Here is a 23,271-nt window from a genome sequence, read left to right as displayed (position 1 = left end):
TTTGTCCATAAATTAGTGTAGGACACGTTATTGCTTACATAGCAGTGCTTATGTTTTATGGTGAATTTTTTGCACAGAGGTCAGGTGTTTAACAAACAATGCATTTTTCAAATGTTGGCTAATGCATTTTTGCAAAGCTTATCTAGTCTGGGATTTTAAAGTTGGAGTGTCTTGTGGCACTGTTTGGCTTGGCCTGAAGCATTGTCAAGAAACTGTAAATCAGATAGATAAAAATCAGACAGATAAAAATCAGATACATTGAGTTGATCGAAGTGACTTTCATTTATTGAGATACGACATTCAATCAGATCAGTCTACCTCTATGTCCAGTTTTAGTCAAATCCTGGGGCAAATGAAGGAAGTGGTTTGGGGTTGTTTTTTTTGTGGCAACCAAAAATGTTATCCTTCTGATAGGCATCTATATATAATGATTCATTTTGGTAATTGCTCACTGACTCCACTGGCAGGCTCCTATTAATGTGTGTGTGTGTGTGTATGTGTATATGTATCTCTCCATGGTTTAACTTACCTGTAATAGCTTATGCTACTATTACCTGTCTCTGGTTTTAGAATAGCCTGTTGTGTTATTGCTGGGGGCCTAGGGTGTCTGGACTGGGGAGGAGGCTTGGTTGATTTCTCTGGCTTAGCATTTACTTGGCCTTTACATTTCAGTCATGAGCATGTATGCCCCAAGCTAACGGAGCCAGAAGGAAAGAGAGAGACGTGCTTGTCCATCTGGGTAGAAAAGACTTTTTGCCGTTACGGAGATACACATTTCCACCCCCACGGTGGTAAGCGGTGGTGTGTTTGGTGGCTGTGGCCATTATGTGGAAGGTGCAAGCCACAGAGCAGAGCTCCTCCCGAGCTCACCTGGCTGACGCGTGGGCAGCCTCTTGTCTCTCCACACAGACCTCCTCTGGGAGAGCTGCGCCCTCTCCTAATTGAGAGCTTCTTAAAAACGTGGAGGACTGGTTTTTGTAATGAAGCAATTCCTTCTTTTTTCAGTTAGAGGCATATTTTGGGTTTCTGCCCCCCACCATTTAGACATGAAGGCTCCTATACTTAATTCCCTTTATATATCCTTAAATACCAAAAGCAGGTACAGCAGAAAAGGCTCATGTTAGCCTCCTGTAACAGACTCACCCTTTCTGAATACCAGTTTGTATCAACAGCGTAAGTCTGTTGATTACCCTTCCCTTGCAGTTCAGGTTAAGTGAGCAGCGTACGTCGTCTGACAGTCAGAGCTGTAATGTCATCGCGTGCCCGGGATGGGGAAGGTGGTGTGAGCTTCCCCGATTCCGTTGCATCAGGAAAGCTGTCGCACTGGAATAGTTGTGTCGTCGTATCGTGGGGATGGGGGAACTTTGGGTTTGAAGATAACCTAGAGTTTAACGTTTCTGATGATGACTGGTTTGTTATCTAGAATGAAAGTGGCAATTAAGTCAATTGTCATGTTTCCAGATGATTTAAAACTGTTCTCTCTCTCTCACTTCGTGATGTTTGGCTGTAAATTGTAAGTTCCTTTCAGTGGTACGTTATCCTTTTATAATCCTATGGGCCTCATCTCCAAAACAGCTGTATTCTGGGCATATTGTTACATGAAGCACCGACAGATTTAAAGTAGCTTAGTGGACTTCTTGGTATTGTTAATAATGTAACACCTTTGCAGGTTCTTGCCACTGTGTTCTCCTGGGGCTTGAAGCTTGCTTTCTTTTCCTCCTTTCTGAACAGTAAGCTCAAATCTCTCCAAAATAATGTGATAAGCATGTTTTGCATGAGGACCCACTCACACCGAATGCAAACTAGCCTCAGTGTTGAATGTAGCCACCATTCCTCAGACCCATTTTCTGTGGCACTGCAAAATGTTCGATTAATTTTGTGGAAGCTGTATTGAAGGCATGTATGTAATCTCTGAATTTTATCTCCACGTTTGCAAATGTAGCATCTCTAAATTTCTCTGTGCTGTGATTTCTTTATTTCCTTTTACTCTATTTTGGAAGGTGACAGGACTACTAAAGCATTCATTGCTTCTGAGCCAGGGTAATATTAAACAAATCTGGTTACATGCTTTGGATATGTAAATGTGTCAGATCGGTGGTATACTCTGTCCTGTTTGCTTCCACCAGCACACCCACTCCTGATGTGCATGCGAAGTTCAATGCATACTTTGCAAACTGGCTGAGGTAGTGCATGTAATTTATGTCTTTGCGACATTTTGTGCTGTGCCCTTGATCCTTGTGCACCCAAGTGCAGCTGCTACACCGTCTTATGTTATGGCTTCTGTACGTGAAGATGAATAGAGAGGCCTGGAGAATTTTTTGGCACAGGTTAACTAGGAGAAAACTGTGCTTTACGTGGGTTATCTAGACAATGAAAAACACTGATTTAAACACAGTATTTCATACTTAAGGCCTGCAGTCTTCATTTGGTAACTATTTCCATTAAAATTAGTGGAACTATTTACAGGCCCAGTTCTGCTTACATTGAACTCACTAGGGAAAACCAGTTGACTCTAGAGACGCCATGTAACCAAATCTGAGTAGCGTTGGTCTTTCTGGCCTTACATCGTTTTACTTAACAAAACTGTCCTTCATCTAGTGTTAGAACAGGAGTCAGTAAATACCGGTTTGTAAAACAGAATTGACTCTGAATTTGTCAGACAACTCAAAGTTGTCTGAACCAACTGCTCTTACTTAAGAGCAATACAAAGACATCTGAGTTTAAACAATATTCAGCTCCTCATTCATGTTAAATTGAAAATTTACCCATTAAAATTGAATTTTAAAATTTAACACTTCACACGAGAGAGATTGTGTATGTGAACTGTTCAGGAATTAAATAGTGAAAAAGCCATCTCTCTTGGAAATACAATGCTGTTTTATTACTGACATGTAAAAATCAGTGTGAAGTACAATTATTAAAAATCCCATACATCAGCCAGTTTAATGACAACGTCCAGATTTTTTTTTAGAACTTTTTTCCAGAAGTGCTAAAACGTCACAAATCCAAGGACTAAAAAATAATAATTTTGAATGTAATTTGATCATACAGGTGTGAAAGTAGAACCCATATTTAATCAGTTGTCTTCCCACAATACTTCATCTTAAAGAGGTGGTTTAATTTAATTAAAATAGTAATGCAGTGTGTAATTGCTCCAAATTTTTTTTTCTTCTTGAATTTATAATGGACTTAACCTATTACTTATTTTATGTGCTTTTATCTGAAATTTTGTTTTCATACACACTGATGGTAACTGCCTATAGACTTATTCTCAAAACTGTTACAGTAAGGCTAATAACCTGTTTGCATTGAGCATTCAAGTTAACCTTACTTTACAAATAGGCTGAGAAAGATGCCTCTTTCACAGTTCCCTCAAAGGAAGGCTTGCACACTGCACGTCTACAGGGTTACTATTTTAAAATACAGAGGCCAGTGCTGTGAGTAGCACAAATGATATTCGCAGCTCTCTGAAACCTTTCACTTCTCTGTTGCAGCTTCTTTTCTAAACTCACAGTGTCTCTTCAGCCTTCTTTGAGCAGAGAGCAAACCTGTCTCTTCTCGGGGCTCCAGAGGTACTTTTTTTTTTTTTTTTCTGCCTTCTGTTTCTCTCCCAATTTGTCTATCTGGTGAGCACAAATGAACTACATGTTTTGTGGCAAAGTACAAGCCTGGAGCTGTGAAAGCCTGTTTCCTGGCTAGAGAAATAGAGAGTGTAAAAGTGGAATAAACCCCAAAATATTTCTGTCTAAGATAAGGCCTTTTTGGCCATTGCTTGTCATTTGTGCTGACAGGGCAAAAGAAGTTCAAGTTTAAAGTAAGCCTGACTGGAAAATACTATCCTTTCTAAATTTCCTTTCCTGCCTTTTTTTCAGGTTATGTTCATTTTCCCTTTCCCAGTTTTTTAGCTTCAGCAAACGTTTTCTTTGCACTCATTTCATTTTTCACCAATTATGCAAAAATTCAACCTCCAGATTCATAATTAAAGTTCATGGTATTCAATTCACATTTAAAATGGCACTCAAGTATTAATTTTGCACATAGAGAAGAAACTTGCTTTCCGCACTTCGTTACTGACACTGAAGCAAGAAAAGAATTAAATTTTAGTATTAGGATTCCTGTTCTTGAGACAGTTTTATTTTCTACCAACACTTGCACGTTTGGCTGTACCAGATACATCAGCGCTGGAGGTGCGCTGTGCATTTAACTATGCCGTGCACGCTGCAGCGCCTCGGGTTACCCGAAGGTTGTGTTGCATCCTGTGGCACTCCATACCCTAATTCAGCCTGACATTGTGCTTTGATTCACCACGTTAGATTAGGTACACCATGTGTGCCCATACATGAGAGGATGTTTTTGTCCCGTACAGTTACCGTAGATTGGAGGAGTTGGTGTTAAATGTTGGATGTGATCTCGGTATTCAAGCTTCCTGGATTGGTGCAGCAGCCTCGTGCCGAAGGAGATAAATCAGCAGCGCACTAACCATGTGTTCTTCTCTCTAGGCAAGCTGACACAGGGGCCCTGAGGGAAAACCCACAGGAGAAGAGGGATCAGCTGGACCAGAATTTAGGCCACAAGTGGAAGGCATCTGTCAGACCTTTGCATGCACAAGAGCCTACGGTTCTGCCTCACGAGAGCCGGGGGAGGTCTGGGACATTGCCTAGCGATTACCGATACTCTCAGGAAAACGTGAACGAGAAGAGCAAGGATCGCAGCCTGCCTCATATCCCCTGCTCTGAGCCACAGACCTTGAACGAGAACCACTCCAGTCTGTCCCAGGGCAAAGGAGAGGAAAACCATAGGGTAGAGCCGGCGCTGCTGAACAAGAAACGTGGACCTGCTCCTCAGAGGCCGCCACCGCCTAGAAGAGATAAATACAGGCGACCAGATAATTCTGCACCATCGCTCGGCACCTCTTCTGAATCTCTGCTGGTAGCGCCCAGCCGGCCCTTTCCGTCCTCATCCCCCAGTTCTGCTGAAGTATTTGCCAGTCACTCCTCTCTCTATCAGAGTCCTGCATCTTTCAATGGAAAACTGAAGAGTGCTAATCCACAGCAGCTCCAGCAAGCCTCATCCACGGAGAATGTTTGTCAGCACTTAGAAGAAAAAACGCACCTTAGGTCTGAGTCTGTATTATCTTCCAAGTATCGGTATCTTCAAAAACCTGGCATGGAGACATCAAGGTCCCCTTCTCCTCAGTTTGCACCACAGAAGCTCACTGATAAACCTCCTGTGTCCGTACAGGATGAGAACCCAGCCAGGTACTAGATGTAACTCCTTTATTATTTTGTTAACATTTTTTGCCCAGTTAGACCTTATTAATGGTTGACTGTTCGTTTTCTTTACTAAAAGCACATCCTTCAGGTTCATTAAGCATGAGCCATCGCAGCATTTCCTAAAGAGACCTAAGACTTGTATGAAATTCCAATTGGTACTATTAAAGTCCTTCAGCTGGTCTGTAGTTTCTTTAGTTGACTGATGCTGCTCAGGTGTTACAGCTGGTAGTTAGTAGAAAATGAAAGGGATGGATTCAAATGGAATTTCCACACTCAGTCTGGGTGAAACCAGAAGATTCCCTGTCATCATTTCTCCCACCCCAGTCTGTATATGAATGTGAATCAGTGTAGGGACAAAGCAAATGTGAGAAGGGAAGCTGTATCCTTTGTGAGAACATCTGTTTTGAAAGCATATACAGTAAGGTACGCTGCCAAATCATGACTGTTTTCATGGTGCTTTTATGATGAAACGTGGCACTCCAGGTAGTCTGCAGAGGGGTCCGCAGCACTGTTTGTGTTGAGATGGGCTGAAGATTCAGCAGGAGAATGTCAGTCCTTTCCTGGGCTAGATGAACTCAGAATTAGACAAACCGACTGAAATAAATTGATTGCTGTGTCTGTCATATGCTGCTAACGTCATAAAAGGTTGGTCTCCCACAAGGTAACAAACTCTTCCAGGAAGCTCAGGAATCTCAGTTTTCATAAATCCTTCAGCACTATAATTCATGGTTAAAGAATGAAAATAAAACCTCCAAGCTGAATGAATGCAGAGGTTGCTTTTCTGAGCAAAAGTAGTTGGAATAGCTTTTCTCTACTGTAATGTAAATAGTTGAACAGACTCAATCATGCTGTTTTCCAGTGTGCCCTATGACATAGAAAACGTGAATCACTTTTTTTCCTAAACATGCCTTGATGTTTTTCCTCCTGTAACCAGAGGAAAAAAATGAGATTTCATCCTGCAGTGTTTTTAACATGAAGTAATAATAGTTTACTGTGAAAAGTGCAACATGTCATGTGAACCCTAGCATCTATGTGCAAAGGTAGATGACAGTAATGACTTCCTTAATGCATTGCTTTGACTTTCTTAATGTATTGCTTTATGAGTAGATACTAAGGATGCATAGAAAGCTAATTGTATTTGCCCTTCCTTCTTACTAAGCTTTAATGTTGAAATTAGCACTGAGGTGTGCCTAATTATATGCCCATATCTGCATGATAATATACTCACCCTGCAAATCTTTTGTTAATATTTAAAATTCTTAAGCCCAGACAGCTCTTGTTTGTGCACAATGTATTATTCTCAGTTAACAACTACATTACTCAATAAAACAGGTGTGACAAAAAAGGAAAGACATGCAGGCCGTACCTCTGAACCTTCTATATGGTATTTACTATATGGTATTTATTTCATGTGAGTAAAATATACCAAGTAGATTATCTTAATATGCAGTTAGTTAGATTTGGCTTATTACTTCTGTTGGCTCCTTGCATATGAGCTCTTGGACTTGCCAGTTTGCATGCTGTGGGCAGCTGATGTTTGGTGATGTCAGCGTGTAGCTCCTTACTCTTCTTTAAGAGTGTCTTGTTTATCAACAGGATAAACTGAGTGAGTGTGTAGGGTTTCCTGCAGCGTTTTAGGTAGAACAAGGTAGTGTGGGGAAATATGGCTGGTGTGCAGAACCCAGCTATTTCCAAAGACAACTGTTTATCAATAATAAAGATGAAAAGAGTGCATCAGTAGATTTCCAGTAAACATAGGCTCAGGACAAGGAGTGACTGTGCTCGTGGTTGGAGTAAAGCTTTGTAATGGCCACAAGCAGAGCTGCCGCAAGTCAAAATTTCATGCCACAGTTCCACAAACGGAAAACCTTCATAAATTGGGAGGATAGTGATTGCAGAAGCAGAATTTCTGAAGCACCTGGTGTTGAACTGTCTTTGCTCTGACTGAAATCAATTGACTTGATGATGCCTTAAGTATCTGGAAAATCTTTTACTAGGCCAAGAGGAATGTGTTCAGAAGCTCAAAACAGATGCTGGGCATTTTAGGTAAAGAATTGCAGTCGGCTCACTTCTCTTCCAGCTGGCGTACACACACTTATGCATGCATGTTGTATTTCCACCAAATTCAAAAACGTGTCCCTCTTCACAGTCTGGTGGAGTGCAAAAGGTGTGGGCTTTGTTTAAAAACAACCAAAAGAAAGGGTTGGGGGCAGTGGCAGGCCTCTGAGGAGAGCCCACGTCTGCAGGCCGGGAGCTGGGGCTGAGCAGCAGACACAGGAGCAAGCTCTTTAAAATGACAGTCGCCTTGAATGAAAACACCCCAGCTGAATGGGAGTGGGGGGGTTCAGCATGGGCTGGAAAATCTGCCCCCAAAGTTCGATCAGTATGCCAAAGCATGTCCACAAAGCACTTGAGGAAAGTAAATACCTACTGAGAGGCTGCACATTCATTCAGAAGCAAATATACCTTTAAAATAGAAGATACAACTTCTGAAAAACGTGAAGTCAAACGGATTTTGCTATTCCCTACAAAAGAAAAGTGCAGCACAAGAAAGTAAGAGTTTATTTTTAAGGAAAGTGACACACCCACACTTAGAGGAAAAGAACCATAGTATGTCTTGCTCACTTATCTGAAAGGCGGCAAGCAACCCAGCCAGATGAAACCAGATATTTTAGCTAGTAGGCAATGTTCCTTTACTTGCTGTAGAGCTTCCAAACCCACATTATGACAATAATTTTAAACTTTCTGCAAACTCAAAACCACCAAACTAGACTTCAGTTTCTTATATGGGTTACATACAGTACAGAAGTTTCAGTAATGTTATTTAACATGTTATTGTCCAATTTAAAATTCTAAGTTAGCCTCCTCTTTGAATAGCTTGCCTTACTGAATGTCCAAGGTGACCCTTTGTGCCATGCAGTACAGAATTTTTGCTATAAGCTTCCCTTAAAAGGAGTATCCAGAATTGTGTGTTGTCCTCTTCAGTGGCTGGTTTTTCTCCTTTAAGTAGAAAAGTAGGACAGTATGGTGGCATCTATTTATTAAACTTCTGTATCTTGTGTGAAATTTTACAAATACAGATTTTTTTTTTTAAATCATGTAATTAAGTTTCGAATGATTTCCAGGTTTTCCATGTCTGATTATTTGTTATTCTTGAGGCTCAGCGAAGACCTAGCCTGCAGGATGCTTCCATCTGGTCTGTTGTTTCTTCCCCTGGAAGAGCTGGGAATTGATGTGAGGGCATCACAAACTCCCCAGACAGCTAAGCCCCCTGTCAGGCCAAAAGCTGAGGCCACTGTTGGATCTGTGTGAGGCAATGAAGTTGAGCTCGAGGCGTGTTTTCCTCCATGTGCATGGCAGCAAAGGGTTAAAAAGCAGTGCAGCAGCACCGTCTCAAATCTCTGGGGCCTGGCTCCTGAGATTGGACCCTCACATTCATGGAAGCAAACAGAAGTCCTGTACCGCGAGTATTGTGCAAGGCTGATGTTAGGATTACTTACAAATGAACTAATACTATTTAAAATGTGTGGGCAGAAAAGAAAACGTGTAGATTTAGGGTTTGAAATGCAGTGCAAGGAATATTCCATTACCTAGATCTCTTATCTACTTTTTTTCATATTTGGGCTTCCCCTCTGATTTGCAGATAAGAATTGAGATGTAAGGTTCTCCCATTTCTAAAGATTAATTTTCCTTGTTTTCCAGAATTGAAAGGGTTATAGACAACAATACTACAGTGAAAATGGTTCCCATCAAGATAGTTCATTCTGAGAGCAGTGCAGAGAAGGAGAGTCGGCAAAGTCTTGTCAGTACTCTGGAGCCTCCTGCTTTACCCAGTGGTTTGGAAAAGGACCAAATTAAAACACTCAGCACTTCTGAGCAATCCTATTCACGATTCTGTGCTTACACCAGGCAAGGTGTAGAGCCAGAGCCAGAAGCCAGAACCAAACCAGCTGACCCTCAACCAGCTGAAGAACCTGGGAGCAACTTGAAGGACAGCAGTGCTGCCACGCCAGCAGTCAGCTACGTAAAGGCCAAAGAGAAGACCTTTGAAGACTGGAAGTCAGAGGAACTAGCCAGAGAGATTGTGGGAAGAGATAAATCTCTGGCAGACATACTAGATCCTAATGTGAAAATAAAAACAACAATGGATCTGATGGTTGGAATATTCCCTAAAGATGAACACCTCCTAGAAGAAGCTCAGCAGCGCAGGAAGCTCCTGCCAAAAGTCCCTTCTCCAAAAATTTCAGAGGAGAAGTGAGTATTACTTTCTGTAGGCCAGTGGTTCCTTGTAAGCTGCTGTCCAAAGTGTGTCAGTTTTTTTAGGGGACTGAAGTTGAGGATCTTCCTGCTGTTGAGGTTTGGGGCTTTTCTAAGACTTTTCCGTTAGAATAGCAGTCAAACATAATACTGCTAACAATACCATTAACAACAGAAAAAGAACAGTGTTGTACGATGTGAAAAGTTTCCCAAGACCTGATTGAAAACTATTTGTCTGAGAACTTAAGGAATAATTAACTTCTCCTATTTCATAGTGATTAGATATTTTACCAAGACCATCCAGTCTAGTAACTGGATAGAGAAGGAACAATATTTTAGCCTTTTTATGTGATGAAGATTTACAAAGACAGCTTGAAGTGGGCATGAGGCATTTTGTGGAAGTGAATGAGAACAAAGTAAGAAAAGATTTAAATTCCATCCATGTTGATGCTCTGTGGGTCTTTTGTTTTCTTGATATGAGTTATCAAATTAAGTTGTAGCCTTCTCGAGAAGTTCACATGTAATTCCATAATGAAAGAGATAAATACTTATGTTGTAGTATCCCACATTTGGAAGTCTGACAGGATACTCTCTCTGACACCGAGGTCTTTGCACTACTTAGTAAAATGTAACTTTACATTTTGTTTCCAGCTGAGATAGGTCCATTTCACTCATTGTAATGGTGAAAAGTCTTCTGCTCTACTTCAGTTTTAGGTTTTGGTGGACATGTGCTGAGTTCACACAAATTTTCTTCACAACCAGTATTTATTTGTCCCATTTCCATAGGTAATGGTTTTCTGTTGTACCCCCTGCTTGCTTGGTGAAACGATGGCTCTAAAAGATTGTCTTTCCTTTTCAGTGATTAGGGTGTCAAGGCAGTTAATGAAAGTTTTTACTTTTTACCAGGAAAGAGGAACAGAGCGCGCCGTCTGCCATCTCCCTGACAACCAATTCTACTTACTACAGCACATCTGCACCAAAGGCAGAGCTGCTGATTAAAATGAAGGACATGCAGGAGCAGCAGCAACAGCAGCAGAGCGAGGATGATTCTGAAGACGAGCTGGATCATGACTTGTCGGAAAAGAAGGTAAAAGACATTTCTAAAAGTGTAATGGGAGGCTCTCGGTTGCATGCATTTCATTAACTGTGAGTTTGCTAGGTAAATAGCCCTAAATAAACAGCCTTCTAGATGTACAGGATCACTTGGAAAATCAGCCTGTTTTTTTTAAGCACGGGAGGGATTGTTAAATGTCCAACTGTGAATTCAGGAACTTCATATTAGGTGCTTTCTGCAGCTTGATACACATTTTGGAAGGTCCCCAGGGGAGAAGTTTTGGGGAGGTTATTTTCAAATATTGTTTTCCATTTGAGATTTTAGTGTATTTCTCTCACTTGCTATATACAAAGAAACAGTAGTGCTTGTGTATCGCACTGTAACTGGTGGTGGTTTTAGTTGCTTCATGTTTTTGAAATTTAGGTCCAAGATTCGTGTTTGTCATGAGAGAGAGGGGAAAAAACACCTACACCTACATACCTCCTCCCCTTTTTTCCCCCCCCATTTGTTTTCATGGGCAACAAACCACTTTGCCCTCTATTTTTCCTGTTTCCCAAATTAATAACAGTAGTGGTGGGAGATAGCTAATCAGCTTGGTGGATTCAGCGGAAGTTACTCATCACAAGGGAGACAGTCTTCTCCACTCTTGTTCATCCCCATCCTTTGGTGTTTTACTTCCGATCTAAGGTCAACATAATCCCCTAGGTATTAAAATGATGATATAATGGCATTTCTGTGGTTTGAGAAAGTGGTGTCCCACGTTAAAATCATCACACGCATCTCATTAGTGATTTGTCACAAGATATTTTAATCATAGTTCCCAGTACGGATAATAAGCTGGAGGAAATGGTCCCTGTTTGATCAATTAAAGGGATGTAGTTTAACTCTGTTCACCTAAGCTAGTAATGCAGTGGTGTGCAAATCTTTTCTGTTAAAGTAAGCTCTCTGCTTAATAATCAACTGCCAGGGTGCATTTGGTAAACCAGTCCCAAAGAAATTTCTTTTAGTTAAATATTAGGAATATATTTAGTCACTAAGAATGAGAGATTCCTTAGGAGATTCCCACCTCTGGTTCAGTGCAGGAGTGGATGCCACTGCATTGGAGAGGGCTGTAGTGTTTTCTGTTACCACTGTTTATTTTTTTTTCCTCCCTCAGCCTTCCCTCCCTCCCTCTGCCCTCCCCACATCGCACAGTTCAATACGGCGTGCACTGCCAGGGGCATGGCGTGGCTGCAGCGGGAGAGCTGCCCTTACCCTCTCGCCAGAGAGCTGCTGAATCCAACAGCTGTACTACTTAGACAAATTAAGGATTCCACTGCATTTGGAATAATTTGGGTTTATCTGGTGCCACGCATGATGGTCACGTTTCTCGTTTTTGCTGGAATTAGTTTCCTTCTCATTAATTATGGAGTGTATGTATGGGGGAGGGTGTTAAAATTAAACCTTCCTTGTTTGCCCAACAAAATAAACACTAAAACTTTTATAAGCAAAAGTGCCATTTATTCATGTTGGTGTCTGTTAAAAGGAAAATCATGTTCACCCTTTACATACTTTACATACTCCTCCCTCCATCCAGTATACACCGCTAATCATATGAGATAGGAAGTATTTCATGAAGAGTTTTCAGCAGAGCTCCCCCATCTTCTTCTCTGAATATGCATATTGTTGTAGCCACGCACACATTGCTGCTTATTTCTCTCCCTGCTCCTCCACATGCATTAGGATGCGAGCACTCAGTTCAGGGGGCTTTCATCTTGGATCCTGTCAGAAAATGTATAAAACTCGTGGTAAGTGGGTCAAGACATCTTTGTAAAACAGCCAGAATATATAACTTGGCCCAGCTTCACATATTTGGCCACAGTTTAACAAGGGATCATTAAGGCCATGAATGCTTTAATAGCACACTTTACGACTTCAGTTATTTTAGAGGAGGCATACGCCCAGAACCTGTTCCTTGATTCCTAGAAATTGGTCAGTTCTGCTATGAGATATCTTAATTGCAGTCCACTGTGGCATGATTGTAATATTTGTCATTCTCTGCTCTGCGAACCAGAAACATGTGGTGCTTTTCTTTTTTTTCTTTTGAAATAAGTATAGGAATTTCATAGTCGTTAATTTTTATTTTATTTTTTAAATTTGGGACAATCCCTGTATTCCCAGCTAGCAGGAATGGACTGTGTGTGTCTCATGTACTGAATTTAGTGCAGGTTTATCACAATTATAAAATATTGAACAGATGTTGAAGACACTACAGAAGTGTGTTTTGTAGTAAGGAAAATCCATGAGTGGCTGAGTAGGAAGTATCTCCTTTGCCTTTAAGAACGTTTCAGCAGCTCCTCAAGTGTGTAAAAATAATTGAAGAATACCAGGTTTCTTCTGCTTTTAGGCCTGAACTTCCTGTGAAATGGGGTGGTGAGCTGAGAGCAGAGTAGTTTACATAAAGCATGCCAAGCAGTGAACTACCTGAGCAGCACTCTGCTGAGCGACTTTGTGTTGCTAGTCAGATCTGCAAGAATTACTGGAAAAAGATGAGGTTTTATTGTTTTCTTGTTTACTGGTGCAGAATTCACAGCTATGAATTATTCATCTGCCAGTTTCAAGATGTAGATTGGAGCTCTTCTGGCTCAGTAAATATTGAACATAATACAGGTTTTCTGCTGCTTAGCAAAAGCATGTAGTGAGCTCACAGTTGCTGCATCCAAAGGCTGCTTCATCTGGGTAAGAAGCAATCGGTGACATAATCCAATTCTTAATAGATATGACAGTCTTAAAGAGGGGCGAGTACTTATGGCCGCCTCACCTGCAAAAGCGGTCCTTTAGAGGCTAGCTTCACCTGCTTGGGAACATCTAAATAGGATGCTACTGGCAAAAAGGGCTTTTTTTGTTTTTTAAAGAAAGAAACCTTATGAGAGAGCTGCTCTGGATTGTCAGACCAGATTGGTAAACGTGGAGCAGTCGTATGGCTTTTTTCCATTCGAGAAAGTCACAGCACAGCTGCAGAAGTGAAAAACTCGAGATAGTAACATAGAGCACAACAGTGTCCTGTTGTGTTTAGGATGGTAAAACAGCAGTGTTGTGCATGTGCATGTCATCTGAGGGGAATGAGAGCGTAGCACTGTGACCTACATAATCCAAATCAAACTGCATTTGCATTGAGAGAAGGGGAAAAAAAACATCAAATCCTGCAGATTAATCAGTCAGTAAAGCAGGCATCTGTAGAACTGCTTACTACCTTAATCTTTTGGGCACCCAGACTAACAGATAACCCAAATCCAGATTAACCTGGCCTGAGTATATTAAATCAAAAAAGAGAAAACTGGCCTGGATAATCCATGTGTTGAATTTCTACCTTCAAAAAGGCTGTTAAATTTTCAGGGTGTGGTTGCCTTCTGTTAAGATGGCAGACTTTGTTGTTGTTGTTGGGGTTTTTTTTATTCCCAAAATAAATTGGCGATGACTGTTCAGTGATGTCTGAGAGCAGTAGCTGCTATCAGTATGTTTCTCAGTAATCATGAAGGCTTGTAATCAGACTTGCATTTAGAAAGCAGAGTTCCTAAAGAATGTCATGAGTAATGTTTTTCAAAAAAAAAAATTGAAGGAGTACTGTGAAATAATGACTATTTTAAAGGATGTAATTTTCATTTAGAAATTGCACTAAGAGGTATATGTTCAGAGAATGCTTCGGAAATTTTTCTTACCTGAAATTAGCTGAATACTAAATAGGCATCTACATTTAAACTAATGAGGCATTTTTAGGGTGTGATTCATCTCATGTTAGGGTAGACGACTAGCTGAACTGACTTCCACACCTTGTGCACGAGTGAAAGCTAATGGACATGCAAGAAACCAGCCATCTTGCCCCAGGACCGGGAGATAGCCGGGCAGCAAGGATGGAACACAGGTCACTGAGGGAGGAGGTCTGGGTTCTCGGTCTGGCTCTGCTGGTGATGCACCTGACATGCTTTCTCTAAGCCAGGGCATGTGCATCCCAGGCAATGGGGGATTTTACTAGAGAAACCCCGACAAACTGCAGACAAGGGGGTATGTTCGCCTGGCATAGGACAATGACAGCCAAAGATGCTTGTTTGGTCCTTTGGCAGAGCTGCTTTGTACAGTTTCGCACAGGGCTGCGTTGTACGATACAGAACTAGATTTTTTTCCCTGTTCTGTGCCACAGGGATTACGATTTCCCTACAGAAATGTTGTAAGGCAGTGTTAACGCTAAGATTTTCTGAGTGTGCAAGCACTGCTATTGGAGGGGTGCTAATATTATGCAGAAAGGAATAAAAAGCTAGACAGTGCCCTAGTTTTAACTGCGTCATGTGGAAAATACAGAATTGTTTTCCTAGTACTGTTTATCTTCCTAAGTGTAGCTCTTCAGAAAAGTATTATGGACCTGGTATTTAGAGAGAAAAGGATGCGCTGTACTTTATGCTGCTCCATAGCAGGCTTTGAAGCTGTTCAAAGAAGAAGCAGGAATGCTTGCTGGGGCAAGGGAAGTCCTTCATCTTCTGCCGCAAGGGTAGATTGCTTTAACACAGGTCTCGAGCTGAGCATGGTAGACCTACATCCTGAACCTTTGAATCCAGAGGTATAGACCTTAGACATATACTTAGACATATATTTATTTGTAATGCACTCATTGTCAAAGCCACATGGGAGTTTCATTGTATTAAAGTGCTAGATTTCTGACGTGACTTTCAGAAGTGAGGAGAAATGCAGTAGTGCTAATAAATTCTTATCCCCTTTATTTTCCACAGCAAGAACTTATTGACAGCATTAGTAGGAAGCTGCAGGTGCTGAGGGAAGCACGGGAGACACTTCTGGAAGACATCCAAGCAAACAACATACTGGGGGAGGAGGTAGAGGCCATTGTGAAAGAAGTCTGCAAACCAAACGAGTTCGACAAATTCAAGATGTTTATCGGCGACCTTGACAAAGTGGTCAACCTCCTGCTGTCACTGTCAGGTCGTCTGGCCCGGGTGGAAAATGCCCTTAATAACCTGGATGAAAATACCTCTCCGGAAGAACGGGTGAGAAAGGCATTGGCCTGCGTTTAGTGAACTGGGGGGGGGGGGGGGCGGGGCGTTGCTTGGTTTTGTTTATCTAAATTGCAGAGCTCAAGATGAAGGATGGTGAACGGATACATCTCATAAGGCCATTTTATTTAGATTTCTCTTTGCCTTGCTTTTGCTTGGAATACTAAAACTACAAGTGGCTTGGTGAGAAAAAGTGGTGTTTTGGGGTGCACCATACTGGAAAACAGACTTAGCAAAAGTTTAAAGAAAGAGGGAAACTACTGATAAAAGTGTAAAAAGGAGACAAACAAAAATATTCAAACAACTCAAGATGGGAAGAGGAGTGTCACTTTGTGCTGTAATGCAGAAAGCTTACAGACTTCTTTATACTCAACAAGGATTTTGATAAAAATCTGTAAGGTTGTTACAAAGAAAATGTTTCTCATCTACTACAGCTTCCTCCACAATACCTAGCAAGGAACAAGAATAAGAAATGACAGAAAGACAAGTCTTAAAAAAAAAAAAAGGGGGGGGGGGGAGGGCAGGCAGGAGGGGACATTGCAAAAAGAATTTTTCAATAGAAAATGTGGTTTACCCAACCAGAATAGGAATCCCGGCAGATGTGAAAATTTCAGGAGTGTTTGAGGTGCTCTTACCTGGTGAACCCCACCTCTGCTGGCGGCACTTTGTTTAGCTCCAAATCCCAACAGGCCTTAGCTTGGAAGCAGATATCTAGCAACACATAATGTACACCAAAGGAGAGATGTAGACATGTGTGAAACTTGAAGGCTAAAATAAATAAAAGGGGGCGGGGGGGGCAGGCTATGTGTCAAGTGAGTTTAGCTTCTACAGTTAAATGAATGTGAAGTGGGATTTTTGGCTTGTAGCTGTGGACTGAAATGCTAGCAGTCCACCTAAGTGTTGTAACAGAATTTTTTCCATGGGCTGTGGATTCATGTTGTGTTTCTTCAGCATGCTCCATTGTTTCACCAATAAGAACCAGTAAGTGCTGGGACTAGTCTGAAGCTGTGTTTTTGCTGTTTGGCCCTAGCTGCTGCCAAACATACTTGTTTAATGGCTGTCCAGACCCCTCTCTGACTGAGGTGAAAGGAAGGTATTTGACAGCTTATTAAAGATCAAATCTCCTGAAACTTAAAGTAATTTAATCCTTCTTTAGACTTCTTTTTTCTAAATGTGGTTGCAGCTGGGCTCAAAGATGGGAGTGTGAGCTGGGGAAACAGCTACCAGATGATATGAGCCTATAGGAAACACAGTTTGAGAGCTGTGATAAAAACAGCTTATTGGCTAGGTGTGGAAAAGGAAGAAGGTGAGTAGGTGGTGTAGTAAGGGCAGTCAGAAATTGTCTGTGTGCTCTGCTGTCAAATTTAGACTGACAGAAATCCAAATCCCTAACATATTTTAATCCCCATTCATCTTCTCATGCACTGACACCAAAGTCTTGCCATAGTAACATCAGAAATATGTCTAAAATTGTTGGTCGGAGATGCTTCTCAGATGAATCAAGTCCCCACGTACTTTGACTAGAAATACAATGCATGTAGGATTATGTGTGCATTTCTTTGAATTTAGACTGGCACATGTGGCTTTTTTGGTTGTCCTTTGGTATTTTGTAGATCACGTGATGATATTTGGTGTACTACTAATGTACCATATAAACAAAACAGGAGATTTACTTCCATCCCTGGGGATCATATACCTAGTGATCACTGATTTTTTTTTTTTTTTTTTTTAAGCTGATGATGTCTAAGAAACATTACTCTGATAGCTTTCTGGTAGTTTTCCACTTTCTGGGAACCACCAACAGCTCAGCAGACTTTCTAAGTAAACAGTCTGTCAGCAGGCAAATAGTCACTGCTGAATTAATATTCTGACTATTAGATGCTCTGTCATAGGTCTCTTCTGCCACAAGGAACAGTATCAGGTATTTCAACTTTAGCTTCTGAAAGGGGACTTCATCTGAAATAGCTACCAGCCCCTTTCCTTCCACACAGTGAGACCAGTGTCTTCTCATTACTTTCCTTATCAATCAAAGCCAGAGTGTGCTGAGAACCCTAAAGCACTGAACCAGCAGTCCTCAGATGTGATGAGGTGCCTAGACCCACAAGGCCTGTTATTGCAAGACTAGGGACAAGTACCAGGGACAGTAGTTTAGGAACTGGATGCTGGGAAGTCAAATACATGGAGGCAGTCCCTCTTCATATGGCTGTGGTTCAAAACAGCGAACAATTCTTGAGAAAGACTCTCAACAGAAAGAGCCAGAGATTGTTCCCTTAGAGGACCTTCAGATGGCCTGTGTTTGGCTGAGGCTTCAGATCACTGCTAACTATAAAATACCCTTCTGCACTCTGCTTGGCTTTGGTTGGTTGAAGTCGGTCAGATGAAACCATCTGACATCATTTACACCTTTAGGCTTGGTGAGCCATTTACCCGCTGCTCAAAGAACCTTCTCAAGAATGGTGTCTTGAGCCTCTTACAGTGTGTTTCACTTTACCCTTCAAAACAGTCTTCCTGGTGTCGGTCATCTTTGACAGAGGAAAAAGCAAATTCAAGAGGTTTCTCATTTGCCTTCTACCTTTCTGCATCCCACTTCTCTTAGGTATTCCCTAAACCTCCACAAGGGCAGAGGTACTAAGGTGTCATGCAAAGTAGTGTTTACTTTCCTTAAACTGTCAGGTCACTCGTGTTCATCTTAAAGTCATGCCATAGGCTTGGTAAGAAGCATGCATACAACTTAAATCTGAGGAATTGTTATGAAGGACTAAACATTTGATTGTTCTTGTCTGTTGACAGTGATAGCGAATGGCTTGAAAAACAGAACTATTTCATCCCAAGGTTAGGTGGGTAACTACAACTGAGCTACCAGCTAGTTGATATATGCCCTCTTGTGTTCATCAAATTCTGTCTAATTCTGCTGCTGCTGCTCAGGGTACACGGAAGACGCAAGGCTGCCCTGTCTAGCCATGCTCCCGAGTTTGGCTTAGCTGCTAGTTCCCCTGGTGAATTTAGGAGAACAGTACCTTCCATCTCTTTGCAGCAGATAGTTCTGCTTGCAACTTGCAGGGGGATTTTCTTCCCTGGCATAAACTCAAAGGAAGATTAAACTGTGGTTTTTCTAATAATATGCGATTTCTGTGACTTGTCTTCCATAGCTGTCTTGAATCCTGAGTTAATCTAGGCTGTGTATTTTAAGTGCATTGAGAGCACAAGTCTGAAAGCATTTCACCCTCTGAGCTTTGTGCTGTCTATAGAAAAAGAGGCAGCGCAGGATATGTGTGTGCAACTCTGACAGATAGGTCTGTTAAAGCTTGGTGGTCTGTATCCCACTTTGTCTCATACTTCCATCTTGAAAAGACTCTATTCTACAAAAACACTTTTCTGTAAATCCTTTAGGCTTATTATAGCATGTGTGATTTAACATGAAGTCCAAATGAAAAAAATGGACACATTTATTTGAACAGACTGTGGTTTATTTGTAGACATAGGTTCTCAAAGAAAATTCATCTCTGAAGCTAAGCTAAAAGTTATGGAGGGGTACCTCTTAGGGGCACTTTTTAATTAAGTTCAGAAGTCTGTACAGGAATTCTTGATGTCAGAGTAGGCCAGCCATACTCTGCTGCTGGAAAAAGGCAATCGCTTCTAGGAGACATCTGAAATAGGTCAGATTAATAATGCTTCTGTTTCTTTCCATCTACTGCTAAAGGAGTGTTGCTGAGTGATTCAGGTGTGGCTGTCTACCATGTAGACAGGTGAAGTTGGGTGAGATGAACCTCACCCTTCTTGCTCATACATATGTGTGAATGGGATATAGCTCCTGTCGTCTTTCTTTGTGTGTTTCTCCATTCAACCTCCATTTTCCCTATTTTGTCTCTTGTGAGGGCACAAAGCAGAAAGTTTACAGCCTTTGGGGGGAAAATAATGCTTTTTTTTTTTTTTTTTTTACTTCCCTCCTGTTGTCTTGCCCCAGCTCTCGCTCATGTCTTAACACGACTTCATATCTGTCAGAGAATCCACGCGGATTGCAGCAGAACTGCAAAATACCGCAGTGTCAGGAGCTCTGTAAGAACAAATTGCTCCGTTAATTAGTCTGTTTCTGGGTTCTCTAACCACAGCTGTTTCAGTGTGGAAATTTGGTGCTGTGTATTGAAGATGTAAGACATTGCTGAGTGAAGTCTTAATTTGGAGAACTTGGATGTTTCTCAAAGGCAACTATTTATGTAACTATTTTGAACTATTAAATAGTAAAGTAGTCTTTGAAGTTCTTGCTATTGAGGCCAATAGAAATTTCATTGATTCGCTACATTTTTTTTCCTGTTTTTTAATGCGTTTTATTAGAATAAACTTTAAGGAGCAATCTTATTCCACCTCCCTAAGTATTCAGGAAAATCTTTGTCTTTGCAGATAAAACAGATTTGAGACTTAAACACTGAAGCTGTTGTCCCAACCTGGTGAACCCAGTGAATTTTTAACTGTTTTTCTTTTCTCCTAAGCGGACGTTGGTAGAGAAGCAGAAGCTGCTGACCCAGCAACACGAAGATGCAAAAGAACTGAAGGAAAACCTGGATCGTCGAGAGCGTATTGTCTTTGACATTTTGGCGAACTACTTGAGTGAGGAGAACTTAGCAGACTATGAGCACTTTGTAAAAATGAAGTCAGCCCTCATCATTGAGCAGCGAGAGCTTGAGGACAAGATCAAGCTGGGGGAAGAGCAACTGAAGTGTCTGACCGATAGCCTCCAACCTGAACGGCTCAAATAAGCGGACTGAGTTTGACCAAGGATGTGAAAAATGGGAACAAAGGAAGGGATGGGGGAGTTTCCAAGTATACAAACGAGTATCTTGGCTTGTCTGAGTGTCCAGTAGAGAAACAAGTGCACAAGAGAAAAATAGCTCTCACAACAGCAATAACGCTCTCTTTCATTTTTTTGGGATGATGTATTTAATTTTTTAGAACACATTTTTATTGCTGGACTCTACAGCTGTTTCTCATTGCTTAACTTATGGAAAGCTCCACAGAAAAGGATAGACTCTTAACCTTTCTGCTCAGTAAGTTGAAAGTCTGTGGCAGTTGTGCGTGCAAACGACAAGGTTTTTTTAGAATAGGTTGTATTCTTTCTTTATGTTCAGATGCTGTACAGACTGCTGGGAAACCCAACAGCAACTTATGAATGCACACAAATTTAGAAGCTCTAAACTTAGTGGCTTTTTTTTTTTAAAGACACATTAAATAGGGGAAGAGTGCATCTTATAGCTAATATATTCAGATTGCTGAAATGTAGTGTCACTCTGATCCTGTGGCATCAGACACTTTTTTGTAATATTGTATATAGGATGGCAGTTTCCCCTTGCAGAAAATAACTCTAAAATCAGTCTCAGTTAAACACTTCTTAAACCAGCTTGCAAATCACCTAATGGCAACCTTGCTGAAGATTTTTTTAAACATTATTTTGCAAGACGTATTTGTACACCCTCTTACTGCAATGCAAGTGATTTTCTTTACCAAGTTGTACTTGATTTAAGAAACAGGCTGGAAGTATTGTGCTGATTTTGTTCAAAACATTTCTCATCTAAATTATTTAGAAGGCTCATTTGCTCTTTCTTGTGCTTTTTATGCATGTTTTTATTCTTCCTCCCCCAAAACCGCTACACTTCATGAAAATAAATGTAGGCTAAGGACACTGCTTCCATTTTTCTTCTGACTGCTCAACATTGTGATGGTTTTATATAGACAGTTAAGTTATACTGAAGTTGACCTACATAATGCTGTTCATTCTTTCCTCTTTCTCAGACTACCAAATGCAATATAAACACTTCTGCCATGTAAATACTGTGCATTACTCGGAGCGACTCTGCTTTGTAACTGTGAACATAAGTGGGTTTTGTTTATTTGTTTTTTCCATTGCACAATGATAAATGAGAGGATGCTAGTTCACAGTATCAGGTTACTGGTTGTGTTCTAGTAATACTGCCATTGACTTAGAACAGATGATTTCCAGTAGCTCTAAAAAGAGGTGCTAACTCATGTTTTAGCACAGTAATAGGTTACTCTGACTTGCTCAGATACCTACAGAGAAATTCTGTAGTGTCTAAATGTCAAGTTCTATGTTAAGATAAAGTTTTGCAGGCAAAGAAAAGTCTTGAATGACTTTGTGTATATGCCATGTACATTGTACGGAAAACATTTATCTATCCGTAGACAAACAGGTTGCCCAACAAGAAGCCATTTTTGAGGCGGATGTGAATGCCAGTCTGTAGCTAAGCAGGTTGAAAATACAAATAGTTACGTCTTGAAAAGAGAGAGAAAATAATTCTTCCCACTGTTCCTGCAGTGGCAGAATTCACAAAAGATTTTTTTTTTGTCCTACTTACCTGAATCCTCTGTTTTGTGGGGAAAGAACCGGAGGTGCTGATCAGCGAATTCCTTGCCAGCTGGGGAACTGGGGAGCAAAAATCTTCTGGAACCAGTTCCTTTACAGACAGGTGCAAAGGTTAAAAGGACTGATGCCCCCCCTTATAGTGCACTACTTTGTATACCTGGACCAAATCTTTAATGAAATTATGTTGATGTGTATCAGTTGAGGTCAAATGGAGCTACCATTTTACAAGACCTACAGCTGACCTTAGTTTCTTCCTCCTAGTTCAGAAACGTAGTCTCTGGCATCTCACAGTTATTTGCTGCTATGTTCCTAGGACAAGTGGTCCCTTTGTCCTTAAATTTATCCCTTAACCATAACAAACCCAAAACTAAACAATTCCCAAATAAATTATGCTTGTCTTTTAGCTTGGAGAAAAGCGTGCATTGTTTTATCTGTGGCATTTTGAAAATTTTACATATTGTGGTTACTCTGAAATGTGTATGTGAAATGTGAATAATAATATAATTACAATGTGTTTGTATACAGTACTTTGATTTAGATCTTTCTGATAAAAAGTAGCAATATTGTGAATGCTATATATGTTATCCTTTTCACAGAACAGTTGCGTAGACACCATTCTCTCCTTTCCTTTTTTAAAGCTGTGTTGAAAATCTCTCACCCTGAGAACCTGAAGATAGTTGCCTCCCAATGTTATATGTAAATCTGTAAATAGCTATACTGTTGCTTCTTGAAAGAATCTGGTGCTAATGTTTTGCCTTTGGCATCCTGGGGATGGCTGTTTCTTCACCTTATGTTGTTCTCAATTCTAGATCTCTTTGTATAGTGAAAGATTTCCACTATGTTTCTCCAACTGTTTGGATCCTGCAGCCCAGAGTGAAAATGTACAGTTTTCCTGCCTGACACTTAACACTTACCTACTGACAAATGGTATTGCTTGACTTTGAGAAAATAAACTGTATATTTCAATGTAGGGTTAGTTTTTGTGTGCAGTTTTAACTGTCAAAACCTATTGTTTTGCTGTCCAGTGTTAGCCGTCTCATGGTGTCCATCAATGACGCCCATAGCTTTTAAAGGCCAGGCCAGTTATCTGATGGTCTGAGGTAGCTTGCCGTCTTCTCACAGATTATTTAACATGTTGACGTAATTGATCATTCTCAAGTTCCCAGTGTAAGTAAGTACCAGAAATGTGTTCATGTCTATTCATTATTTTAAGTGTGTGAGTATGAGAGGGCAGAAAGGAAGATGTGTTATGAGGTGGATAAAATAAATCAGTCT

General features: G+C 40.8%; 1 protein-coding gene across 2 annotated transcripts in view; it reads left to right on the top strand.

Annotated features, from left to right (window-relative positions):
- The window catches only part of SHROOM2 (shroom family member 2), a 124,955-nt gene extending 101,989 nt beyond the window's left edge, over positions 1-22,966 (top strand). The window contains exons 6-11 of one of the 2 annotated variants that reach the window (XM_087758303.1): positions 3,495-3,572; positions 4,500-5,258; positions 8,976-9,527; positions 10,437-10,617; positions 15,345-15,617; positions 20,111-22,966. In XM_087758303.1, coding sequence (XP_087614429.1) covers positions 3,495-3,572; positions 4,500-5,258; positions 8,976-9,527; positions 10,437-10,617; positions 15,345-15,617; positions 20,111-20,377 — 2,110 coding nt within the window. In that variant the 3' untranslated portion in view covers positions 20,378-22,966. The remainder of the gene's footprint in view (positions 1-3,494; positions 3,573-4,499; positions 5,259-8,975; positions 9,528-10,436; positions 10,618-15,344; positions 15,618-20,110) is intronic. The other variant, XM_087758304.1, reaches the window with a different exon arrangement.
- Positions 22,967-23,271: the final 305 nt, after the last annotated feature.

The sequence above is a fragment of the Nipponia nippon genome, unplaced genomic scaffold (genome assembly GCF_047370975.1).
Source record: "Nipponia nippon isolate SJK-2023a ecotype South Korea unplaced genomic scaffold, ASM4737097v1 scaffold_2, whole genome shotgun sequence".
Classification (NCBI taxonomy): Eukaryota; Metazoa; Chordata; class Aves; order Pelecaniformes; family Threskiornithidae; genus Nipponia; species Nipponia nippon.
Note: the sequence above shows the minus strand (reverse complement) of the source record. Positions and strands in the feature narration are given on the sequence as shown.